At 46.8% G+C, this 23,499-nt stretch overlaps 1 protein-coding gene across 2 annotated transcripts; it reads right to left on the bottom strand.

Annotated features, from left to right (window-relative positions):
* Positions 1-994: 994 nt before the first annotated feature.
* ERGIC3 (ERGIC and golgi 3) lies at positions 995-19,651 on the bottom strand. Of its 2 annotated transcripts, XM_050313690.1 has the most exons (14): positions 19,540-19,651; positions 19,390-19,460; positions 18,982-19,069; positions 18,744-18,863; positions 17,448-17,541; positions 16,182-16,347; positions 15,054-15,111; positions 8,220-8,234; positions 6,453-6,484; positions 5,845-5,941; positions 4,813-4,877; positions 3,608-3,744; positions 2,822-2,877; positions 995-1,761 (listed from the first exon to the last, which is right to left on the bottom strand). In XM_050313690.1, exons 1-14 carry the CDS (start codon positions 19,625-19,627, stop codon positions 1,682-1,684), a joined length of 1,167 nt encoding a protein of 388 aa, XP_050169647.1. In that variant the 5' UTR covers positions 19,628-19,651; the 3' UTR covers positions 995-1,681. The 2 variants fall into 2 exon arrangements, with proteins under 2 accessions (XP_050169647.1, XP_050169648.1); XM_050313691.1 differs by lacking the exon at positions 8,220-8,234.
* Between the last annotated feature and the right edge of the window lie 3,848 nt (positions 19,652-23,499).

Raw genomic sequence — 23,499 nt, 5'->3', positions numbered from 1 at the left:
TTTTTGCCTCTCCAGGTAGAATCTCCATTTCTGCATCTTCTATTTCCCTTCTCAACTATTCCCAGTTTTCCTTTCTGAGTATTGCACCCTCCCTTGATTTTCTTTAGGTGCTCAGCAGTGCCCTGGGCAATGCTCTCCAGTGCTTTTCCTGAAGTTTACAAGTAATTGGCTTTCTTATCAAGGACAAGCCAGTAGCTGATAACTGCTTCACTGTGGGTTAAACTCCTGCTGCATTATTTCCATTCATCTTCCCCTCCTGACTACTCTTACAAATTTAGTTACAAAGCTGAGTGCTCTGATAAGCAACTGAAGCTGTTCAGTGCACTTTTTGTTCCTGATCAAACATACAGACACTGTTTCCTTCTTCATACTGTAGTAGTACTCTATGATCCCGACCCAATGGAGTCATTAAATATCCTTGTAAAAAAACCAACATTTAAAACAAACCTGGGTTTCAGTATTCTAGCTTGGAGATAAATGAGTCTCCTCACCCACACCTCAAATTGCTTCTCTCCCTGGTTGACAAAACCATTTTTTTATACTCCCGGGTTTACAGGTAAGTTCAAGTAATTAAAAGAACCAACAACCAACCAACAGAACCTATTTAAAATGAATTATAAAACAGTTTTCTCTCTGCAGTATCTGATCCTGTGCCTGTCATGCTCTATGTTCACTGCTGGACCAATTGTTTGGACCAAGATTAGAGTCAATACCAAAGCAAACCCAGAGCTGAGATTTAAGTGTAAGCAGTCTGTTTTACCTCAAAATAAGGCGAGAACCCCCCAAAATTTTTTCCTCATTATTTTAAAATTTCTCCCAATACAGTTTCACATACCAAGCACTTTACTCACTTGTGTAGATTATTTAAAAAAAGAAAGCCCCATCATCCTCACAATCTCTACCTACTTTGACACAATGCCAGTGTGTCTTTTAATTCTAATTTCCAATTCAGTACCAGGATTAGTTCAAGTAATTTAATTATTTCTCCAAATGCTTTACCAAAACAAACAGAGGACGGACTTTATTTCAAAATATACACCAAGGGGAAGTGAAAAAAAACCAATCCAATTTAAAAATCCATTAAAATTCCAAACACTTTTTTTTTCCTGAAACTTGCATCTTTCATAAGAAGAGCAAGTGGGAAAAAGCACATCCCAAATGCTTGGGCTCCCCACACAGCCCAGACTGGGATGGGACTCAGCACATTTTCACAGAGGTCTGGCACACAGCATCAGCACACTCAGAAACACTTGCAAGAAAAATTAAAAAACCCAGATGGTGTCACTAGAAAGCTCGCTGGATGGCAACTTCAACCCATCACAGGTCTCCCAAAGTTAAAGGACATTATTCCTGGAGGCAAACAGAATGCACCAATGTCCAGCATCTCTGTCGGGAAGGGGGGCAGAACTGGATGAACATGGACTGACACAAAAGGGGTTTTACAGTAGGGTCTGCACAGCCAGATACATCTGCTAATCTTTAGAGCAGCAAGGTTCAAGCCTTCCATCCACAAATTAATGCCAGGGAATGAGGGGACAGGAATACAAGAGCGGTCGGGACCATCTGGAAGTCCCAACCCTTTTCTCCTGTGCACTCAGAAGATCACTTGTCTTTCAAAGAAGCCTTTTTAGTTCTCCTGAAGAGTTTTGGTTTGTTTGGAGGGGGCAAAGTCATTGCTTACTTATGTTGTCTTCCCGAGTTCAATTTTCTTCTGGATGGCACGTGCTGAGTGATAGATCAAGGAGTCAATGAAACCTGCAACTAAAGGGAGAAGACAAATGGACCAAGCCAGACAGGCCTCAAAGAGAGAACAAATCCCAAGGAAATAAAACTCTTTTCCCATTTCTTTCTCACTTCACAGTAACCTCAAAAGTAAACGACTCTACTGGATGCTGCCCTCGATGGCCATGCACACCCACCCAGGACACAGAGCAAAACAAACCACTGCCTTCAGTGCTCTCTGCAGTATTTTCCCCAAATTTCCCCAGCCCTGAAGAAGCCTATTAATTCAGTGGCTTGTTTGCACCACAAACCCCTGGCAATCCTGCATCCACCACTTCACAGGACAGGAACCCCAAGCTCCTGCCTTGGAGGGAACACAGGGTGCCAGGGAGACTTTTTTCCAATGCTTTTATGAAGCTTCATGTTCTTTTTTCTTTTATTCAACACCTCAATACAAGGAGTCAGTAAGTGATTACTTGGCCCTACACAAAGACACACACACATGGAGCTGAGCACACACTGATTAGCTCCTCCAAAAGCCAGCACTGAGAATGAAGTGCAGACACTCGGATCTGCAGGAACAGCCTCTCCTCACAGGTCACTGTCCAGTCCCCACAGAGCACTCGCTGGAGCTCCTATGTCTGAGAGCACAGTTTGAAACCTCTGGGATGATTACAACCCATGGCAACCTGGGTTCACAGATTTTACTGGCTTTGGTGCTACATGAAAGCAACTGTCTGCTCACAGACCCAAGCTGGCCAAGAAAACAGCACAGATGCCTTCATGCAGTGTGTGAAAACCAGCTTTGTTTGAAAACAAAATGTTCTGCAGAGCATCAAATCGAAATATTATGACAGGTCTAATGAAATGAAATAGTTTAATAGATCTACCTCATCTACAGCATCTTGTAAGTCTGCAGTGCTCACTACAATCTGATGCCACTCCTGTGGCTCTGCAGAATGTGCTATATCTCCTCCTGAAGGCTGAAATCATCTCTCCTCATCAAACAGGAATTTATTACCAGCCATTCTGACTTTAGAAAGAGTAAGACAGCAAATGTTTACATTTTAGAGAGAAAAAAGACTGAAAGGTGCAATACCTGTAAATATGCCTCCAACAATGGCACAAACTCCAGTGAGAAAGTGAGTAAAGGACCTATAATTTGAACAATCAGTGTGAGCTCAGGAATGTAACAATTCACTAACAAAAACCAATTCATAATTATCATAATGTTCGTCATACCACAGAAGTATGCATTACTTAAATACTCATAGCTGAAAATTAATAGATTTAAGAATTAATATTGCCTACAGAATGGACTTTGTCACTGATACTTTTACTGAGCAGCACCAAGTAGTATGAAGAGCAAGTACTGAATTTATAAACCTAAAGGATGGACTTTTAAATCCCTAGGACATTATCCATTCCCACCCAGCCAGAATGCACAGCAGGCTGCTGTAACACAAAAACTAAACCCCTAACTACATGTTAATACATTTTAAGATACAGACATTGTCTGTCCCCCGTTATGAACCTCAAATATCAGAGAGTTACAACTCCCCTGCAGTTACACACCAGCGATTAACCCAGACAGAAGGAAGAGGTTCCACACTGGCTGCAAGATGCAGAAAAGCTACAGCAAATGCAGAGTAAGGAACCTGTTGGACCAGCATGGGTGCTGCTGGAGGTGCTGGTAAGATGGGTATGCTCTGTAAATCTAGTCCTTCTGTAAATCTAGCACCTCTTCCTCCCCACTGACCAGGAAGGGGCTCGGGAAGGCTTTCAGGCATTTGCACTCCTCTGTCTAAGTGAGGATGAAGTTTGGAGCTATGCAGAATGACCAAACTGAAGAAGGGTGAATGAACTGGACTGAAATGTCCCTTACCTGTGTTTCTCAGTCAGCTTCACCATCATGGGTGACAGTTCATAGAGCACAAACACCCCAGGCAGACCCTGGTCCCCCAGCAGCCCGTTCGCTATTTTCTCATGTCGTGTGACCGAGAACTGGTTGGTCCTGACCACCTACAAAACACAGCACACAAACACAGCAAAGCATTGTTCTGTTAACAGGGAACAGCAGAGGCCACTAAAACGTGACTCCAGGGAACCACAGCAGTGCAGCCCTGCCCACTCACCCGTGGGTGGCCTGGGAGTGGTTACCAAGAGTCACAAAGAGCTCCATCAGGATCAGGTCTATTTTTTCTACAGGTTACCAATTACAGCCCCAAGTATTAGGGATGCATCAGTCCCCAGGCTGGACTATGCAGTCTCTGCTGGCAACAGCATAAGCTGTCCCTCTCAGTCCCAAGTCCATGTCATCCTCTACCAACACAATAATAATGGCCAGTCTTCGTGAGCGAAGATCCAGGGAAGGTCTTTACACCTTCCAGCCTGCGCATTGGATTTTTTAGGTGAGACACAGTGTGCGCGGAACTGAGCCCACCCTTTAATCCTAAGGTTCATCTGCAGGGGCCAAGCGAGCTTGGACGGTGGCAGCGAGGTCCTTAGGACGTAGATGGGTTGCCTTTAAGGCTAACGAGCCCCTGGTGGTCTAGTGGTAAAGGCGCGGCGCTGTCACTGCCGAGGCCCGGGTTCTACCAACATGCAGCCCAGCTAAGCATGCTTCAGGAGACAGCAGTGCTGGCAGAAACCTGTCCTTAGTTATTCAAGAATGAGACAAAAGGAAATAATACATAAAGACAGGAGAGTGCCAGGGCTACAGGACACAGATTGCCCATCTTCACATGAATGAAGATCACCCTTCAGCGTTCTTCTGTGTCCTGCCATCCTTCTACATGTTGTTTGTACCACTCCTATTCTTACAGCAAAACCCTTGTGTTTCTGTAAAACAAAATTACGTTTCAATATCCCTAACAAGCTATCAGACACAAAGTATGATCCCAGCTGAGAAAGACACTATCCCAGTTTCTTACCAAATCCCACATTTGGGGGTCCCAAGCACTGAATGTACAACACAGGCCCTGGTATCCACCTGCCAACATGCCTGGATCCAGTTACAGGCAGCATCACGGATATGAGGAGAAAGTGAAGGCTTTCACTTGCCAACGTGACAGGAAAAAAGGTACTTACTTCACCATCTACTTTCCTATACACAGTGGGGACCACTTTGACAAAATACTGAAACATCATGGAAGCTGTAAGCAAAGACAGAGAGAGGCACAATCAGTACCCACAACAACCTGGAGAGCTTCACTGACAGGTCAGGTAGACACAGACTGGTTTGGTTCAGCTTGCCAGGGAACATCTTTCTGCACAACAGCTGCGGGAGGATTTCCAGGACAGAACTGTCTGACATGAGTTTTCCTTTTGCCAGTCTTGTTCCTGTTCCAACCAAAACCAAAACTACCAGCATTTTGGTCTCGACTAAATGGAAACCCTTCTACAAACAAATTATCTTGCTATAGTTTTACTAGTAAAACTTCTTGAAAATTCTTATTCTAGCACATGAAAAGTCTTGTTTTTAACAACATAGCCAAAAAAACCCCGCATCTCTAAATGAATATCTTACATCAACTCCAACTAACACTGCAGTTTGCTCCTGTAGAAGTTTGGAATTTATTGTCTCAGGAGATGAAAAAGAAGGTCTGGATCAGTGAAAAAAAAAATAGGACTACCCTTTCTCAAGTTTGTTGCCTTAGACCAGCCTGTTCCTTTAGTTCTCTTAAGATAATGGAATGCAGGAGTTGCTTTGAAAACCTCTTTTCTATGAAATCCCCTAGAGGAGAAGATTATTCATCCATTTCTACAACAGAAGTAATTCTCACTGAATCTTCTGGTTCTCTCCTACTGCACGTAGTAGTCAGACAGGGCTCTCCTTGAACTACACCTGAGGCACATCTTTAATAATGATGTGCTGTAGCTGTTGTGTCTCCATGAACACTGAACAGAGAGATCTCTCAGAAAGGTCACAGAATCAAAACATGTGAGCAGATTTGTTCCATGTGAATGGAGAGAGCTGCTCCAGAGAGAGCACAAGGTGGAGGAGTCCACACAACACTGTCAGGGTTCTTGTTAAAACTGGGAACTTCTCTCCTGTTGTCTTCCAACACTTATTAACAAACACAGACACTTGAAAAGAGGTTTCTCTCAGCTGGCTTTTACCTTGCTGTGCAGTGACGGCCGTCCCATCCAGGGGGTTCACAATGCCTGGATAATCCCTTCCAAACGAGAGGTGTTTGATATAGTGGGTCATATTGATCTGTAACAGAAGTGCTGACAACTCAAACAACATCTTGAAATCAGATGTGGAATTTTCTCCTTATCCTGCTGGAAGTCCCCAGATCCCAGTGCCCTTCCCTGCCATGCAGAGAGCAGGCTCTCCCACCCACTCCTCTCCCTGCCACGGGAGCACCACGCTGGCAGCTGCCTCGGTGGCACAGGTACGAGCAGAATCTGCCCTCCTCCCAGCACAAGGTGAACTCCAACAGATCCAGAAGCAGTTGGGAAAATGTCAGCCTTAGAAAACTGGGAAGCATAGGTTAAGGAGCAAGGCAGGCTCAGGAGGAGGGGAACAGGCTTGCCAAGCAGCATGCAGATGTTCCAGAACATATTCAGAGCCCTCTGTGAAAGCAGGTCCCAGGTTCTGCTCGGATCCATAGAGCCAGATCTGCCATGATCCCAACATCAGGATGTCAGTGTGTGGCAACAAGAGGGAAATCCAGAAGGAAAACAGACTAAGAGAATCAGAACACTACCTTGGGAGCACTTACATTATCGAGTCCAAAGCTCTGCAGATCATGAACTGCAACAGAAAAAGCAGTTTAACAATATAGTTCAAACTGTCATAACAAGCATATCTGTCAGCCACATTACAGCTGTGTACCTCTCATTTCCATCACGATCTAAAATGTAAGAAAGTTGCCTGGGATCTGCAGGATCATGGTGCTTATCAGCTTCACTGCCTGGGGAGCCACGTGCCTTGGCACGAGAAGTTGAGTTGAGGACTAGTGAGGATGGCAAAACTTCCAGGAGCAGCACAGCACCAGAGAAACTGCAGGGCAGCACCTGGGGAGGACCAAACTCAACTAACCTGCTACACCAGATTTACACTGTGTGGGACCCATATTAACAGTTGTGGCTATTCAAAAAAAAATGTCCCCACAGTGCTCTGCTATGCCTTCCACAGATAAACCACCAATTAAGTAGTTTTTGAAAAACTCCTCTCCAACAAGTGATTTACAACTTTGCAATAAAGCCATTTACACACTGAGTTTCTAAAACAGTCTTCCACCAGACCACAGGTTTATTTATCTCTGATCACTGAGGATTATGCTAAGTACAGGTGTAAACAATCTGGGTTGCAGATAAATGTTTAGCTAACCATAGTTCATTTAACACAAACCAACAGGGTATTTAGCCTGCTCAGAGAAGAAACAGAAGGAGGAAACAGAAGATCTTTAAGAGACTGTCACCAAGGACCAGAGACTGTTATTTCTGAAGAAACAAACACATTTCTTCACTTCCCTAACCACAGCTACTAGCCCAGTTAGGCAAAACAAAGAGACCTGTAAAACATCCCAAGTTTGCCATGAACTCTGTTTTTAAAGAACCAAGATTTCTTCATTGTTTCAACAACACAGTTTTAATAACTGCTATCTGAAGAATTCTCCCCATCTCGCAATTCTGACTTGAACAACCAAGAGGCTTCCTTAGACTCCAAAATTCAGTCCTGAACCCCTGAAAGGGGATTAACAGCACCTATGGCCATTCAGGATTCTGCCAACAGACACGTGAAGACTCCAAGGAACCAAAGGCAGTCACCCAAATGTATTGCTCCAAGGTGAGCTAGGACACCGATTTTCAAACTGGGGATGAATTTCAGGGAGGAAAGTATTTTACAGGAGCACAGTGACAGGAAGATGATGAGTGGCAAAAAGAAGAGGGGACTGAGGCAGGGAACAACACAGAAAGTGTTGCAACACAGGGAAGGAGTGAGCAAAGCTGAGTCTGAGCTCTCTGCCAGATGTTACTGACTACAAACACCACATCTCAACCTGCAGCCACTTTGACTATCCTTAGAAAAGTCCAGTGGCTTACAAACCCTGGGAAAACTTCCTGTGGACTACTCAGAGATCAGCAGGCTCAGTGCATGAATTCCCAGCAGAAATTCTCTAGCCTGTTGCACAAAGGAGGTTAAATGAGATCATTCTCTCATCTGACTTGAAAAGGCAGAAGCCTCTCCAACGTTGTCAGTGTTTCCAACACCTGAGCTGCACAGCGCAGCTAAACATTTGCCAACACTAACTCCAACACTGAGGTATTAAAACAATTTAAGGCAAGGATTCTCAACCTTTTCCATCTCATTTACCACAGAAGAATGAACTGGGATGGCTCCCCTTTTAGCTTCCAGGAAATCTTCTCAAATCCCAGCCTAGATCAACAGCTTCTCCCAAAGATTTTTGGGCACAGGAAGTAACAGAAATGTTAGCTCTGTAGTAAAGTTTTTTGGAGGAAAAAAAGGATACAGCAACACTTACTCTCAACAGCGTGCACTGCAAAAACAAGCAGAGTAGGAGAGAAAAGAGAAATGTTCAGGTCCTCATAATAAAAGACACAGAGATTCAGGTAGAGCAGAATTTCAAACTCATACCAAAAAGGAGAAGAGTAACAAAGATATCTTTGCTAGTCTACTTTCTAGGCCGTATTAAATGACTCCCTAGCTAGCCAAAGACTGTTTATGGTCAAGCAATCATTTAAAGAGTAACAGAGAACCCAAAATGCAGGAATTAATCACCAAAAAGGAAAAACACTGTGGGATGTGCATATATTAAGTGAGCTCTAAAGCAGCATGCCAGACAACAATGCTGGTTATATTTAGGTTTTCAGTCATAAGGTAACACAGAGGTCATTTTAGGAGCAAACAAAGCTATCCAGAAATGCACTCAAGGTTTACATTCACAACATATTAACATTCAAAGCTGGGTAACAAGGTTTTATTCTTAATCAGTCCTGTGCTACATTCATCCCATCTGATGCACACAGAAGGTAACAAACCATGAGGCTGCTTTTGTTCATTCTGTTGCAAGATCCCAAAAAGGTGAATACCAGGGAGGATGGGGGGCAGGGGAAATGTATGTTTGGTAATTATATCTCAAAGCAGGTTAAGTAAACTCCTTTTTTTTCTAATTTCAAAAGCCTGTTCATGTATATTCAGTGTGGTGCAATACATATATTCCACACTAATCAATAAGTGTCATACACTTACAGGGTCTCACAGACTTATGGGCCTGCAAATCCTTCACAGAGCAATCCTGATCCCCTTTGTCACATGTCACATCTCTTGTGATGCTTCTACAATAGCATGGGGTTTGGTATGGAGAAGGTATGGCTGCTCCAGAGGGCTCCTTGACAAATGTCAGGCATTCCCAACAAGTTCAGCTCCAACAGGTGACAGTGCAGTGACAAAATGTCACATCTGTGGTCTCCAAAACAGACTTCATATAAACTTGACAACAGTTTGTCCACCAGAAATGGGTGAGACTTTGTTGTCCTTCAGCACCCAGACAACCAAACTCTGAAAATTCAGAGTTCACCAGCACAAAAGGCCCTCAGCAATGCTGAGGATGAGACAAGACTCTCAGCCTCCTGTATTCAATGTGGGGATAAAAACAGTTCCCCAGCAGGCACTGCTGTGGGACAGAAGTTAGAATGAGCTCACACACGCTCCTCCGCTGGAAGGGACACTGTACAGGTGATCAACAGAGGGTTTAGATTTCCTCCACACTGGACTGGTGTCCTTGACTGATGGAGATTGAGGCCCACATAATTTTTTCAAGAATGTTGATGGGCAGAAGAGCTCAGATAAGGAACTTGTATAGGTAGAGGCCTTTGCAACAGTAACAGGCCCACAACTGATAGGGCTACAGGAAACCAACAGGGAAAGAGGCTGCAATCTCTGCAGCAAAAAACCAGTTAGTGTCACTTACTCTTGGTTGACATTGAGAAGATGCCAAGGGACTTGAAAAATGACAACCAGTCTGCAGTCAAAGACTTGGTATCATTTTGCAATTCAGGAATTGAAACATTTAAAAGTATGCCAAATAAGAGAGGCTATTAGGGGTCATCCAGAGTATCCAAGGATGCCTTCAAATAGGAAATAAACCCTCCCTTAAGTACATAAGCAGAACACCAATGAAGATGTACAACTGACCAGTGGCTTTGGGCTCTTAGAGAGCTAACAAAGCTCCACACCTTTCTAAGCAAAGCTTGGTGGCTCCAAAGAGGCAGCTCCTTTTCCAAGACCATCATCATCTCAGAAAGCAGATTACCTGCATTTTTCCTTCCACAATCATCATCACGAATAAGGAGGAAAACAAATGGTAATGTCAAAAATAGCAACTTCAAAAATGCTTTGTTCCTACAGCTGAGCACAGTAGGGTGTAAGAAAACCACAAAATCTGGACCACACACAGACTGCTTCACCCACAGAAATTGTCACAGCCGTCGAGAGAGTGTCTTCAGGACAGAGAATGTCCTGCATGTTGTCATCAGCATCAGCTTCTTTTCTAAGGAATTGAAGGAATCTCATGAGACACTTTAAGTAACCCTGAAACACTGTCAATAAAGCATGCTGGCCAATGTCTTTTCTAAAAACCAGTGATGATGGCACCTCAGCACCAGAATGGTCCAAAGACAACCTAAAGGAAGCATGAGAAATCTCAGCTTCCCCTTGACCAAAAGAAACAGGGCAGTGAGGAAGGAAGTGATATGGATATCTATCTCCTGAGGAACCCACCACTGAGGACTCTTGTGTATGCAGGAAACTTGCTGCCAAGCACTGCAGATGAAGCAGGATTCAGGCATGGACAGACACGGCAGCAGGACCAGGACCACACACCTTGGAGCTTCCCCAGCTCCCAATCACTCCCCTCTCCTCTGAGACGGGAAAGGAAGAGAGAAGGTGGGAGCTGCTGCAAAGAAAACAGCCACGATATCCAGGCACAAAGAGGCACAGCTGGTGCTGGGGGCTGTCCTTACAGAGGCACAGGTGAAAGACAGAAGCTCACCAAAACACGTAGCATGTGCATGAACCAAACCTCATCTCTCTCTCCTAAAAATCTCAGTTTAGGATTCAAAGCCTAAACAGGCAACAGTGAAGCCACTCCAACCTCAGCTAGAACCAAATGAATAAGCAGGGTTTGAGGCTGTGCTGCTTGGAACAGAAGGCTCTAAATATCAGTAATGTTTGGCTCTCCCTTAGTGCAGGAGAGCCAGAACTACCAGTTTCAGTGCCAAAAAATCTGATGGGAAGTGCTCCAGTCCTCCTCACACTCTCTTTCAATCCTCCTCCTAATGATCTGGGATTCTCAGAGCAGCTGGACCACGGACGAGCTGAGGAACAAGACAAGACCATTTGCAGCCAGGATGACATTCAGGAGCTGGGGGTCTTCTCTGGCACTGGTGATGCAGCATCACAGTGCAGGCCTAAAGCAGTCAGTGTGCAATGCTTCCACTCACTTGGGATGAAAATCAGCCTCACTGCTGGCTTCAAAAGCAACACATTTCCAAAGCTTCAGCTCAGATGCTCTGGGAAAGCAGCATGTGAAGTGCAGAGATGGAGTATCTGTCCAAGAAGTGCAAGCATTATATTTATGCACTTGCTATAAGGTAATTAACCATCACAGATGGCACAAAGGCATAAGATCAGCTGTGTGAATCATCTTAGAGAGGGCGATTCTGATGACCTGAGATTAGGAATGAGTAGCATCTAGTAATAGTGAAATATGAACAAAGCCTATATTGCAGAAATACCTCTAGGAGTAAAGTGCTCAAATGAAGAGCTGAGAAAACAACACCTCCTTATGCAAATAAAAAGGTATAAAGATTGTGCTACACATAACTGAAGATAAATAACTAAACAGGAATAAAATTGCACCTTATACAGTGCTGGTCCTGGTTTGCATGTGTGTCAGCCCTGTGCCTTCTCTTACTTCTTATTCTACTCTCTGAAAGAAAAAAGCCATTTCGACTTGCTTCTCCCCAGGAGAGAAGTTTGAAGATGTTAGAACCAAGCACACGAGTTCAGAACCCCAGATCAGGGTGACATTTGCAGTCAGATCTCCAAAGTGCTGCTGAATGGGAGCCTTGGCACTGTCACAGCGGTGCCTCTGCCCATTCTCTGCCTGGGGATCCACAAAACAACAGGAACCCTCAGGAGAAGGGGAGAGGAACAGGGCAAGAAACTGAAAAGCTGCTGTGCAAGCTTCAGTATTTGCAAAGCACCAGAGAGTGAAACTGTGGGCTCAGGTCCAGCCATGAGCTGTACAAACGTGGTACAGATACTCCAGGGGGAGGCAAGGAGAGCGGTGCAATGGACTGAACTTTCCACAGTACTGATATTCTTCACCCCCAGCTTCTCTACTGATTCACATCACTAGGGAAGAGAAGGGAGGAGCAAAACTGCTGTCAGTCATTACAGTTCTGCATCAAGCAGGTGCAGTAAAATTATTATTTTTAGTGTGTTGTTAATGTGACTTCTGACAGTAACAGTTTGGAATATTCAGACCTCTCTTAGACATTCAACTTCCCCCTGTGTGACGTTCTGTCAAGTGTATTAACAGGACTGAGCACTAATGGAGACCTTACTGAAGGGATGAAACATCACACACATCTACAGTTTTGTGTGGAACAACAATCCAAACGAGATCTTTCCATGTGAGTTCTGGAAATATCTCACACATCTCTGTCCTCAAATATTAGTCAAATTCTTTATCTGTAATTAAAGGGGGAAAAACCCCAAGGACTGTGAAGAAAGGTAATACTGAAGTATGTACAAGAAAATGACCAAGCTCTCAGCTGCCCATTTCCCTTACAGGTCAGGGAAAACTCCTTGTTTTTTGGTTAGTACCACGGAAACACTGCCAAGGAAAAGGCTGGGTAAAAAGGGAAATCACACGTTACAAGGACTAGGAAAGCAAGAGAGAACAAAGGAAGAAAATCACGAGGCCACTGCCTACATCATGCTTAGCCTGGACCTTAATTCTGGGTGCAGTCTGGCACCTGCAGACAGAGCTGAACTGAAAGAGGCTGAGAAATCCTGCAAGGATGCTCAGAGGTCGAACTCCTTCCACAAAGGACCATCTGCATAAGCTGTGACTTTTCTGCTGGGGAAAGACATAACCTGAGCCTGGCACAGGAAAGGTCTAGGACATCCTGAGAGGCAGGGAGAGAGCAGGCAGGGCCCACACACTCTTTTCCCACAGAGGAAGAGGCCAGGGGGAGCAAGCAAATGAGTGGATGTGTTCTGCAGGTTGGCAGTAACTGTACAGCCCTCTTGGGTTTCACCTTTTTTCTCCCCCTGAATTTTCAATTCAGTTGTGCAAGACTTCTGGGGGAGATGGAATTAGACAGCTTTCCTGAGCTCATCCCCTCCTCTCTGTACAGGAAGTACTTGCTCTCAGGCAGCCAGTCTGCATTCCTGCCTGTTACAGAGAGCAGATGCAATGCAGAGATGCTTCTTGGATACGTGCTGTGACAGAATCAATCCTGGCTGCAGCAAGGTTGCTGTTGCCATGCAAGTTTAAGCACACAAAGCCAAATTTTGCCACAATAAATGAAGTATTTTTTTAAGAATCAATACTGTGTGGAAAACCAGGCTTTTTTTTGCTGTTGTTGCTTGCACAAAGCTGCTTCTTCATCTGTAGAAACTGTGCTCAAAAGTTTGTTAGTTCTTCTCCAAATACACCAGTTACTCTCACGAGTACACTGCATTCTCCCCTGATCTTCACCTCAGTGGTACAGGGTAGACTGGAGTGAGGGACAGAAGGGAAGAAATCCAGGCTGACTTTACAGCGCTTTGTGAAATTTCAAGCTTCAAAACCTTGACCAAGGGAAAAGATGGATTTGATGGGTTCAGTGGATGGTCACATCCAAAGGGTAGTTGGTGGTCAATGGCTCAATGTCCAGATGAAGATCAGTGACAGGTCGTGTCCCTCAGGGATCCATGTTGGGACCAGTAATGTTTAATATCCTCACAGTGACAGTGGGACTGAGTGCACCCTCAGCAGTCTGCAGATGATTCCAAGCTGACTAGTGAGGCTGACATGCTTGAGGGAGCAGATGCTGTCCAGAGGGACCTGTACAAGCTCAAGAAGTGGGGCCTCATGAGCCTCATGAGGTTTAACGTGACCAAGTGCTGGTGCTGCACCTGGGCTGGGGCAATCCCTGGTATCAATACCGGCTGGTGGATAACAAGTCAAGACCAGCCCTGGAGAGATGGAGTTGAGGGTGTGGTGGATGAGAAGCTCAACACAAGCCAGCCACGTTCAGTCCAGAAAAGACCTGCACCCTGGGCTTATCCCCAGCAGCGTGGGCAGCAGGGAGGGGGCAGATTGTCCCACTCTATTCCACTCAGGTGAGACCTCACCTGCAGTGCTGCCTCCAGCTCTGGGGTCACCAGTCCAGGAAAAATGTGGACCCGCTGGAGAGAGTCCAGAGGAGGCCACAAGAGATGCTCTGAGGGCTGGAGCCCCTCTGCCCTGGAGCCAGGCTGGGAGAGCTGGGGGTCTTCACCTGGAGGAGACTCCAGGGAGACCCGAGAGCCCCTTCCAGTGCCTAAAGGGGCCCTACAAGGAAGATGGAGAAAGACTTTTTAATAGGGCCCATTGTGACAGGACAAGGGGCAGTGGTTTTAAACTAAAAGAGTGTAGATTCAGACTAGATACAAGGAGGTAATTGTATGTGCCAAAGGTGGTGAGGCCCTGGCACAGGTTGCCCAGGGAGGTGGTGGATGCCCAATCCCTGGAAACATTCAAGGCCAGGCTGGATGGGGCTCTGAGCAACCTGGTGTAGTGGAAGGTGTCCCTGCTCGTTGCAGGGGGGTTGGACTAAGCTGGCCTTTAAAGGTCCCTTCCAACTCAAACCATGCCATGATTCTATAAACAACCACTACTGTTCTGGCTGCTGTGTGTTTATATATATCTACCTGAGGAAGTCCTTCACAACTTCAATTTGACTCTGAAAGTCCTAAGTGGCAGAAAATACCCCTTCCAGAGGTACTGGTACTCAGGTCCTGGACTGAACACCTCACCTGAGGTTGTTTTACTGCAGAGCAGCAAAGTTTTGTAGAACTGAGAGACTGCCCAGAAACATTCCCTCCCAAGTTCTTCCATGCCCATGTGGCAGCATCTCTAGAAACCACTTTTCTGCTTGTCCATTATAGTTCTAAACCTCTGTAACAAAACTGTAACATCCTCCCCACTGAAGCAGTGGTGTTGTTATTCTGTATAGCAATTCAAAGACATTAAAAGAAAACAGTCAGACACACTTGAAAGCAAAAGGTCACAATAAGCAGGACTAAAAAAATACTTTACCATGTACATGAGACTGTTGGAAACTTTTTCCTGGCGCAAAGTGGAAATTTCCAGCTACCTGCAGGAGAGGGAAACCTTTCATTAAATGGTCCAAGGCTATGTAAGTAAAGTCGTTGTACTGGTGTTTGGATTTTTGAGACACCAAACAACTCATTTTCACAGGGGACAGTGTCAGCAGATGTTATTATAAGAGAGGTATGAATTTCCCCTGCTCCTCACAGGCAGTGGCAGTGAAAGCCATAATTACATACTGATGTGGATAACAGCTGTTCTCTGCAGATTATTCAGTGGACATAAAAATGGGAAGAAGGCACTAAACCTACCATAAAAAAAATAAATCCCAAACAAACAAAAACCAAAACCAACCACAAAAAAACCCCCACAAACAAAAAATCCAAAAGATAAACTGCTGAAATTTAATCCTGGATTTTGAAAGTGGATATTAGGTGCCAATGTTCCCTGACACTTACTAGCAATCATATACACACACAAAAAAAGAGTTTGAAATACAACAAACCAAAAAATAGCGTAGGTTTGACTTCCAGAAGGCACTTGGGTATGTAACCTGTTCTGGTTTAGGTAACCTGCCAAATGGCAGGGTGGTTACACAGTTACCTGGTGCATCTTGTACATTTTCATAGATCACTTGCAAAAAACACCTCTCAGCATTTTCAGCTTTGACAACCAACTCCAATAGCTTTGCTTCCACTGTTATTCTAAAGAAGATAACACTTCACCCTCCAGGACCTCTGCAGGCAAGCTGTTGGTTCCTGCTATCTCCAGCATCTGATTTAAGACTAGAAAGGCAGGTGGGACAATTCAAGCTCAAAGAAGCTGCCTCTCCTCCTCCAGAAATCTCAGCAAAAAGACTCAGTACCCAGGTGGGAGAAAAACATGAACTTTTTCAGCTGCCACGCTTCCTACCAGCCCAGAGAACTCGGCAAACCAGAATTAGCTTCCCACCACTTTCCCGGACTCTTCTCCCGGACCCCACGACGGGGACCTTGCTGATCCCAGAGGTTATTCCCTGACAGACCTAAACCTGGAAAAGGAGAGGAACGCCCCAACTCTGCCTTTCCACAGCCTTCACCATCATGCAGCAGGTTCACAGCAAAAGCTCTCTCTCACCTTGTTGACCTCTAAGAAACCATACACTTGGCAGCCCTCATTCTTCTGCTCTTGCATTTTCTGGCTAAACCCTTCCCTCTTGCACTGCTCTATGCTGTCCGGGTTCTTGAAGGCCCAGCCTCGCCGCCTGTATGCTTCTCTGACATCATCACAAGTGTTACAACACCTGCAAAAAGCACAAGCACCATCTTACCCATCTGTAGTGCTAAGAAGAGATGCTCCAGCTCAGGACTGGAATCCTTGATGGATCCTTCTTCAACAAAGCAATAAAGCAAACGCTGGGGACTGGACATTGAAAGGTGGTTTAATGTTCCTGAAGGAGCTCGAGCCTTTGATGCACCTTCTGAGATTTTGAGGTGAGGGTTCAAGCTCTTTGAATGCAGGACTGGAGTCTAAAGAGGGCTCTGCCTGCCCATGCCACATAAACAACATCAGTGTCCCACAGCTATGAGCAGTTTGGAGCTTCTTCATGTGAGCAAAGCATCTCCCTGTTTCTATTCCTCCTTTCCTCTGTTTTTAGGCCAAGACATTGGGCTAAAAGGGAGGCTTAATAGCAAAATTTCTTTGTGCTTTTCTACCTCTGGATAACAACTTGGTTACCAGAAAAAAAAGCAGGTTTCTTCCTTGGTTCCATGTTTGAAGGCAGGAATTATGAATCCCTCAACATGGAAACATCTCTGGGGAAGAACACAACTTGACAGATGGGACAAACCAAGTTACTAACAAGCCAAAAATAGCTAAATTTAGTCCAGAACATAGGGACTATCATGGATCCATTCTTACAGGAATTTGCAGGTAGGAGGAATGAGAAACACCAAAAGACACTCACTGTTTGTGCATGTTATAGATGTCTGGCCTTTGCTCCTGTAAGGATGCAATGCCAGCAGCAGAGGTGAGAAGGCAAGGCCATAACCAGGTTTTATGTCAGGACAGCTCATGTAACAGTGAAATCATTTACACACCTCCCCTCTGGACACCAAATAAACCCAGAAAATATCTCGTCTGCCGAGATACAATCTCTTGTCCAAGCTGCTTAAACAGGCATGTAGACAATGCAGACAACCTAACTGCACCTTCTTATCAATCACGAGTGCAGCTTTCAAAGGTAGAGCCAAACCACAACAGCTCTCATCACTCTCTGAACACACGTCCAGGAGGAGGATTTCATTGCACAGGCCTGCACAGACATTTGAAAAAAAAATACACATGCCACACACCTATATGAACTCAAGTGCTAAGAAGATAGGGAGAAGGTGTAAAGGTTACCGAATGTCCTCCGACTCTGCCCCGTAACAGCTCTCGCAGCGATCGGCATCCAAAGAACTGGGATCAAACACTTTTTCTTCTTCTTTCCCCAGCTCTATGACAGAAGAGGATTCAAAGTGATGAGGCCTGTCTAGAAACTCTTGTCTTGTACTCTTGTTCTGCTCTATACACAATGTGCAGCTGCACATCCTGCACCCAAAGCCCACCTGAACTGGTGTGTACAGAGCCTGCCGAGGTGTGAAGTAAGACACGAAGTGTAGCATTTGTCATCTCAAGAACAGCCTCCTTGGAAAGAACTGGCTATCTGTAAGCCTTGCTGGAGCACCAATCAGACATTACTTGCATAAAGACTTTCCTAAAACATTGCCTAAAGTAGACCCAATCAATGCACTGTGACTGATGCACGACCTGCTTCACAATACACTGAACAGTTTTTGTTCCCAGGCATTAAATTTGCAATATCACAACCTGCAAGGGCTGCTGAGTGACACAGCAGTAGGAGAACTACCACCACATTCCCATGACAACTGGAGACTGCCAACTGTTCAGCTCTTGGCTTAGTTTAGCCTTTCAATATCAACAACAGAAATGTTAAAACCGAGTGATACAAAGCTACACATTTGGTCATGCCTATACACAGAACCACACTGACTCCCAGGAAAGGGAATAAGGAGCTCATGTTTTGGAAAGGAAAAGTCAGAACAGTATAACTGTGAGGTTGCATTGCTTTGCCAGAATCATTTCTAGTTCGTATCGAAGTACAGTGATGAGTCATAACATGTAAAAAAACGTAGAGGAAAGGTTTATGAAGCCAAGGATCACTTACTACAGCTTGTAACCAATAAATCAACTCAAATATATTTATCAGGTATCCATTAACACATATAAAGTTAATAATGTGCAAGTTTGGGCTTAAGGATCAAGTCACTGGAGCCTTCCCTGGAGAGAGGCTCTTTCCTTGAACCACATTGTTCCATCTGTCCATCTACTGTGATTTAAAGATACAAACAAAGCAAAGTATTGATTTCTAGTCACAAAAGATCACTAACTGAGCACTTTATACCTCAAATGCATCCATGGGTCCTTGCCATAATTTCAGAGAGACCAAACAAAGATTTCCTTGCAAAACTAGGGAGTATAAGAGTAGTTTGACAGATTCGTGTGCTACAAAGTCTTCAAGACTTTGTGGCACTTAAAAATTCTACAGCTGTCACTTGTTCCTGTGAATCTCAAAACAGGCATACAGTGGGAAGACTACTGGAGCATCCATCCAGGACAGGCAGAACAGCATCTTACCATGTCTCTCTGCCTCTGGTGTCACCCGATTGCCAGCTTTATCCAAACGCTGTTTAAACAGATTGTGCTCGACATCCAGCTGCTGCTCTCCTGCTACGTCCATGGCATCGATGCTCAGATCTGAAACCAACGAGCAAGGAAAGGGGTCTATAAATACACCTTTGTTATGGGCTCATCTAGCCTCTTAAGCCCTTGCCGAGGATGAAAATCATTCTCAGTTTTCACAAGTCTGACTCACAAGCACAAGGCATATGTGGAAAAATAACATCTAGATTAATCTTCAGTTTATCTCCCCTTGATTTGTCAACGTACAGTTCCGGATGAACCTGGGAACAAAGAAAAAAACAGAGAGTCCCATTTCACTTGGAAGCAAACCAAAAGATCCCTTTCCCTCGAGTGCTACGGCCCAGAAGCTGATTTTTAAGACGGGGTATTGGCCAGAGACCTGAGCTGCTGCCGCCCACAGGGCAGCTCAGCGCTTGCCACTTGCAGTGGCGTTAAAAAAGAGAATAACTGGGAGACCCCTGAACGTGGGGAAGGGCAGGGGTCCCTCGCTCGCTCCCCCTTCCTGGCCGGGCAGGCCAGCCCGTCCCCGGGGCAGCACCGAGAACCGCGCCGGCAAAGCCGCCCCTGGGCCGGGACTCACCTCCTTGGTGAGGTAGTACTGCAGCTCCGAGAAGAAAAGCAGCACCATGATGAGCCCGCTGACAGCCGTCACTGCCGGGGAGAGGAGAACGGCCGTCAGCGCCGCCGCCCGCCCGCCAGGGCCCCCGGCCGCCCGCAGCCCCTCGCTCACCCAGCGCTCCCCCGCACGTCTTCACCCGAAAGTCCTCCAGCGTCTTGGGGAAGGCGTCGAAGCGCTTCAGCCGCCACAGCGAGTCCATAACGCGGCGCGGCCCGGAACAGAACGGCCCTTCCGGGGCCGGGCTCGCCCCCGGCCCGCCCCTGGCGGAGAGCGGCGCGGCCTGCCCGGGACACACGGAATGCCAGGGACACCCGGGATGCCCGGGGCACACGGAATGCCCGGGACACACGGCCTGCCCGGGACACACGGACTGCCCGGGACACCCGGAATGCCCGGGACACCCGGCCTGCCCGGGACACCCGGCCTGCCCGGGACACACGGACTGCCAGGGACACACGGGATGCCCGGGACACCCGGCCTGCCCGGGACACACGGACTGCCCGGGACACGCGGCCTGCCCGGGACACGCGGCCTGCCCGGGACACACGGAATGCCCGGGACAGCCGGAATGCCCGGGACACCGGGAATGCCCGGGACACACGGGATGCCCGGGACACACGGACTGCCCGGGACACACGGACTGCCCGGGACACACGGACTGCCCGGGACACACGGAATGCCCGGGACACGCCATTTCACTCCATTTCCGTCTGCTTTAATTTGGGGGGAGGGCTGAAACTCTCTGCTGATGGTGGCTCGAGTGTGACCCTCAGTGCAGCTCCCCAGCCCCCTTTGTTTGCCCCGCTGTCATTCCTGGTTCCAGAGCCCCCTGGCTCTGCAGGAGGCAGAGCTGCAGCACTTTGGGCTCCGTCCCTGGCCCAGCCAGGGCTCTCGGGCAGGAGCAGCACAGCCCCTTCCCACCTGCTCTTGCCTTGGCTTTGCCTGGGAAGCCAGAAGCCTCTGGAAATCAGCACGGCCGCTCGTGTGCCCAGGCTGGGTCAGCTCCTGCTGCTGGGCGAATCCTGCCTATTCCAACCGCTTCCAGCAAGGAATAAATGCAGAACTGCAGGTGGACTTCCAGAGGTGCCACGGGAATGGGAAGTGCTGGTGCAGATCTGTGGGGATCTGTGTTTGGAGTTACTACAGCTCTCATGCCAATAGTCCCACTGAAGGAACAAACTAGCCTGGGGTAAATCCAATCCCTCTTGTTGCCCGTAATGAGAACACAAACTAACAGAGTGTCAGTTTATGCGGTGCTTTATTCAGGGCCCGGGGTCCCTGTGGACTCCTGTCCCAAGACAGGTACCCAAAGACCCACATTTTGAACGCATCTTTTATACTATTTTCCAAGCAAGGTTACATGATTGGTTTTACATTTCACAGGAGACATAGCAGTTAAACATAAACTTACATATCACTTTGATTATATTCAAATATTAATCCATTTACCTAACTGTAAACATCGTGTAATTAAATCCCACCACCAGATTACATCCTATCTCTAGTTGCAAATTTTTCTTGTCTCGGTTCTGCTTGACTTATTGTTTCTTTTTGGTCAGCACAGCCTTAATGTCTAACCAGTCCCAACTTAGCTCTGACAAGCCCTGACTTGTTTCTGGCAGGGGCCTTTTCAGGCCTATGCTCCAGACAAGCCTTAACCAAACTGCAACACTCTGACTTCTACAAAACCACTGGCCAGGTTTTTTGCTGGTGTAACATCAAGTGTGAAGCCAGACAAGCTCCAAACATGTTGAGACATTGGGTTTACAGCCTCTTATTGATGACTGTGGTCAGAGGGCATCTTCAAAGGCACTCGATGCTGGCAGTGTCTTGCCTGCAGCAAGGAGCAGGACCTGGAAGATCATCTGTCCCTCAAACTTTATTGCCTACAGGAGCAACTAACCAGCTGATAACTGTCAGAAAACAGTTCCCAATAACATTTCTTTTAAATATTTTCCTTAAAGAAATATCCAGTGGTCAGGATTATCACCACATAGTTTAGAAACTGAAACTAGAGATGAATTAATTAATAAGCTCTCTTTTCTAGCACAGGTAGTAAACACCAAAGATTCAGAAATAGACACAGTGTCGATGCACTTGAGGGGAAAATGCGTCATCTCCCTGATGGCAGAGCCCTCGTGGGTCCTGCAGATTTTAGGCAGGAAATAGCAAAGAATTAAAGATAATATTTTCAAGTTCTTTGACACCCACTCCGCACCCCCTGCTTACATTTTGAACTAAAATAATATAGTGTGTACATTTGAGATTTGCTCCTACCCTTTTTCTTCGCCCTGGATCTCAGTTTGTTCTTGGACAGCCTGCAGGCAGAGGGCTGGTGGGCTGCTGTGCTGTTGGCTGGAGAGTTGCTGAGCCCAGGTGTTTTATAAACCCTCTAGGCAGCAGAGATGTCCTGTCTGGGCTGGCTTTGACTCCCAGGGCCTGAATGGCTTCTCCTTTTTTCACTGCTATTTCACTTCTAGGGCTTTTGGAGCTGTTCCTACGGCACTCGGCATAGCCACAGGAGGAGAGGGAAGTGTCAACACCCCCAGCAGATCTGGCAGCTCCCGAGTGCTTTCCCTGCTGCTGTGAGCTGTGGCTGGAGCTCTGGCTCCACAGCAGATCTTCCCTGCAGAGGCCAGTGTCAGCCTGCAAAACATGCTTTGGACAGACCTTGTCCCTTCTCTGAAGGAATGCAGGGAGGGCAGCAGTATCTTTCAGAGAACGACATGCTGGCTGAGCCAGAGGAAGCCACCAAGGTGCTCAGGGGACTGGAGCACCTCCCCTCTGCAGACAGGCTGGGAAAGCTGGGGCTGTCCAGCCTGGAGAAGAGAAGGTTGTGTGGAGACCTCAGAGAAACCTTCCTGTGTGTGAAGGGGCCTCCAAGGAAGCCGGAGGGGGACTCTTGTTCAGGAACTTTTGTGACAGGACAAGGGGGAATGGGCTCAAACTGTCAGAGAGGAGGGTTAGATTTGATGTTAGGGCTGTATTGTTTCCTGTGAGGGTGGTGAGGCCCTGGCAGGGGCTGTGCAGAGAGGCTGTGGATGCCCCATCCCTGGGAACATTCAAGGCCAGGTTGGACAGGGCTCTGAGCACCCTGCTCTGTGGGAAGGCTGTTCAGGTCAGAACAAGATGATTTTAAGGGTCCCTTCCAAGCCAAACCAGTCCGGATTCCACCATTCCCTGATCCCCATTGTCGTGGAAGTGTCCCTGGACCTCCTGTGACATCCCAGCTGCCAGAGCTGTGCCGTGTTCCATGTGGAACTGCCAGTGCCCGGTGATGAGCACAACGCAGCCATTCCCCTGCTGCCAGCCAAGGGTCAGCAGCTCCCAGAGCTCCCTCGTCAGGTGACCCCCGAGAGACCCATCAGTCCTGGACTCTCCCTGCTGTCTGGAGCTCAGCATCAATAATCCCAGCAGGATGTGCAGCCTTATCCCTATGAAGGTACAGTGCCATTCCATGGAGCTGGGAACCCCCAACCACCTGGGATGGCAGCTGCTGTGGGGATGGTGTGGGATAGGGACCCTCTCTGAGGTTGTGCTCCCTGCTGCAGGGTCAGAGAGACGCCACGGAAGACATGGAGGTAGACGATGTGGTGCGCATGGATGAGATGATGGAAGTGGATTTGGAAGAGCCAGTGGAGGAGATGGAAGTTGATTTAGTGGAGGAGATCGAGGATATGGATGTGGATGAAGAAGATGAGGAGGAGGCCATGGTGCTGGGCTGAGGAGAGTCCCCCAGCAGCAGGACAGGCACGTCCTGGCCATGCCCTGCCCCAGGGACAGGGGGTCGCTGCCGCCAGGCTGGGGCTGGGCTGGGTGGCCCCGCTCAGGGACCACCCAGCAGGGCCCGACTGCACTGACTGTGCCCTTGCTTTTCTTCCAGGACTGACGGACGTGCCCGACATGCAATCAGCAACACTGTACATATGTTCTTCATTTTTTTGTTTTGTACATACGTTTTATATTTTTGATAGTTTAAGAAAATAGTTGTTATATATGTTTTTTTCCAGAGAAGATAGTTGTTTTAATAGAAAATAAGTTTTTTTATAAGAAGATAGTTTCTCAATTAAG

Source organism: Myiozetetes cayanensis, unplaced genomic scaffold (assembly GCF_022539395.1).
Source record: "Myiozetetes cayanensis isolate MyiCay16 unplaced genomic scaffold, myiCay2020 scf19, whole genome shotgun sequence".
NCBI lineage: Eukaryota > Metazoa > Chordata > Aves > Passeriformes > Tyrannidae > Myiozetetes > Myiozetetes cayanensis.
Note: the sequence above shows the minus strand (reverse complement) of the source record. Positions and strands in the feature narration are given on the sequence as shown.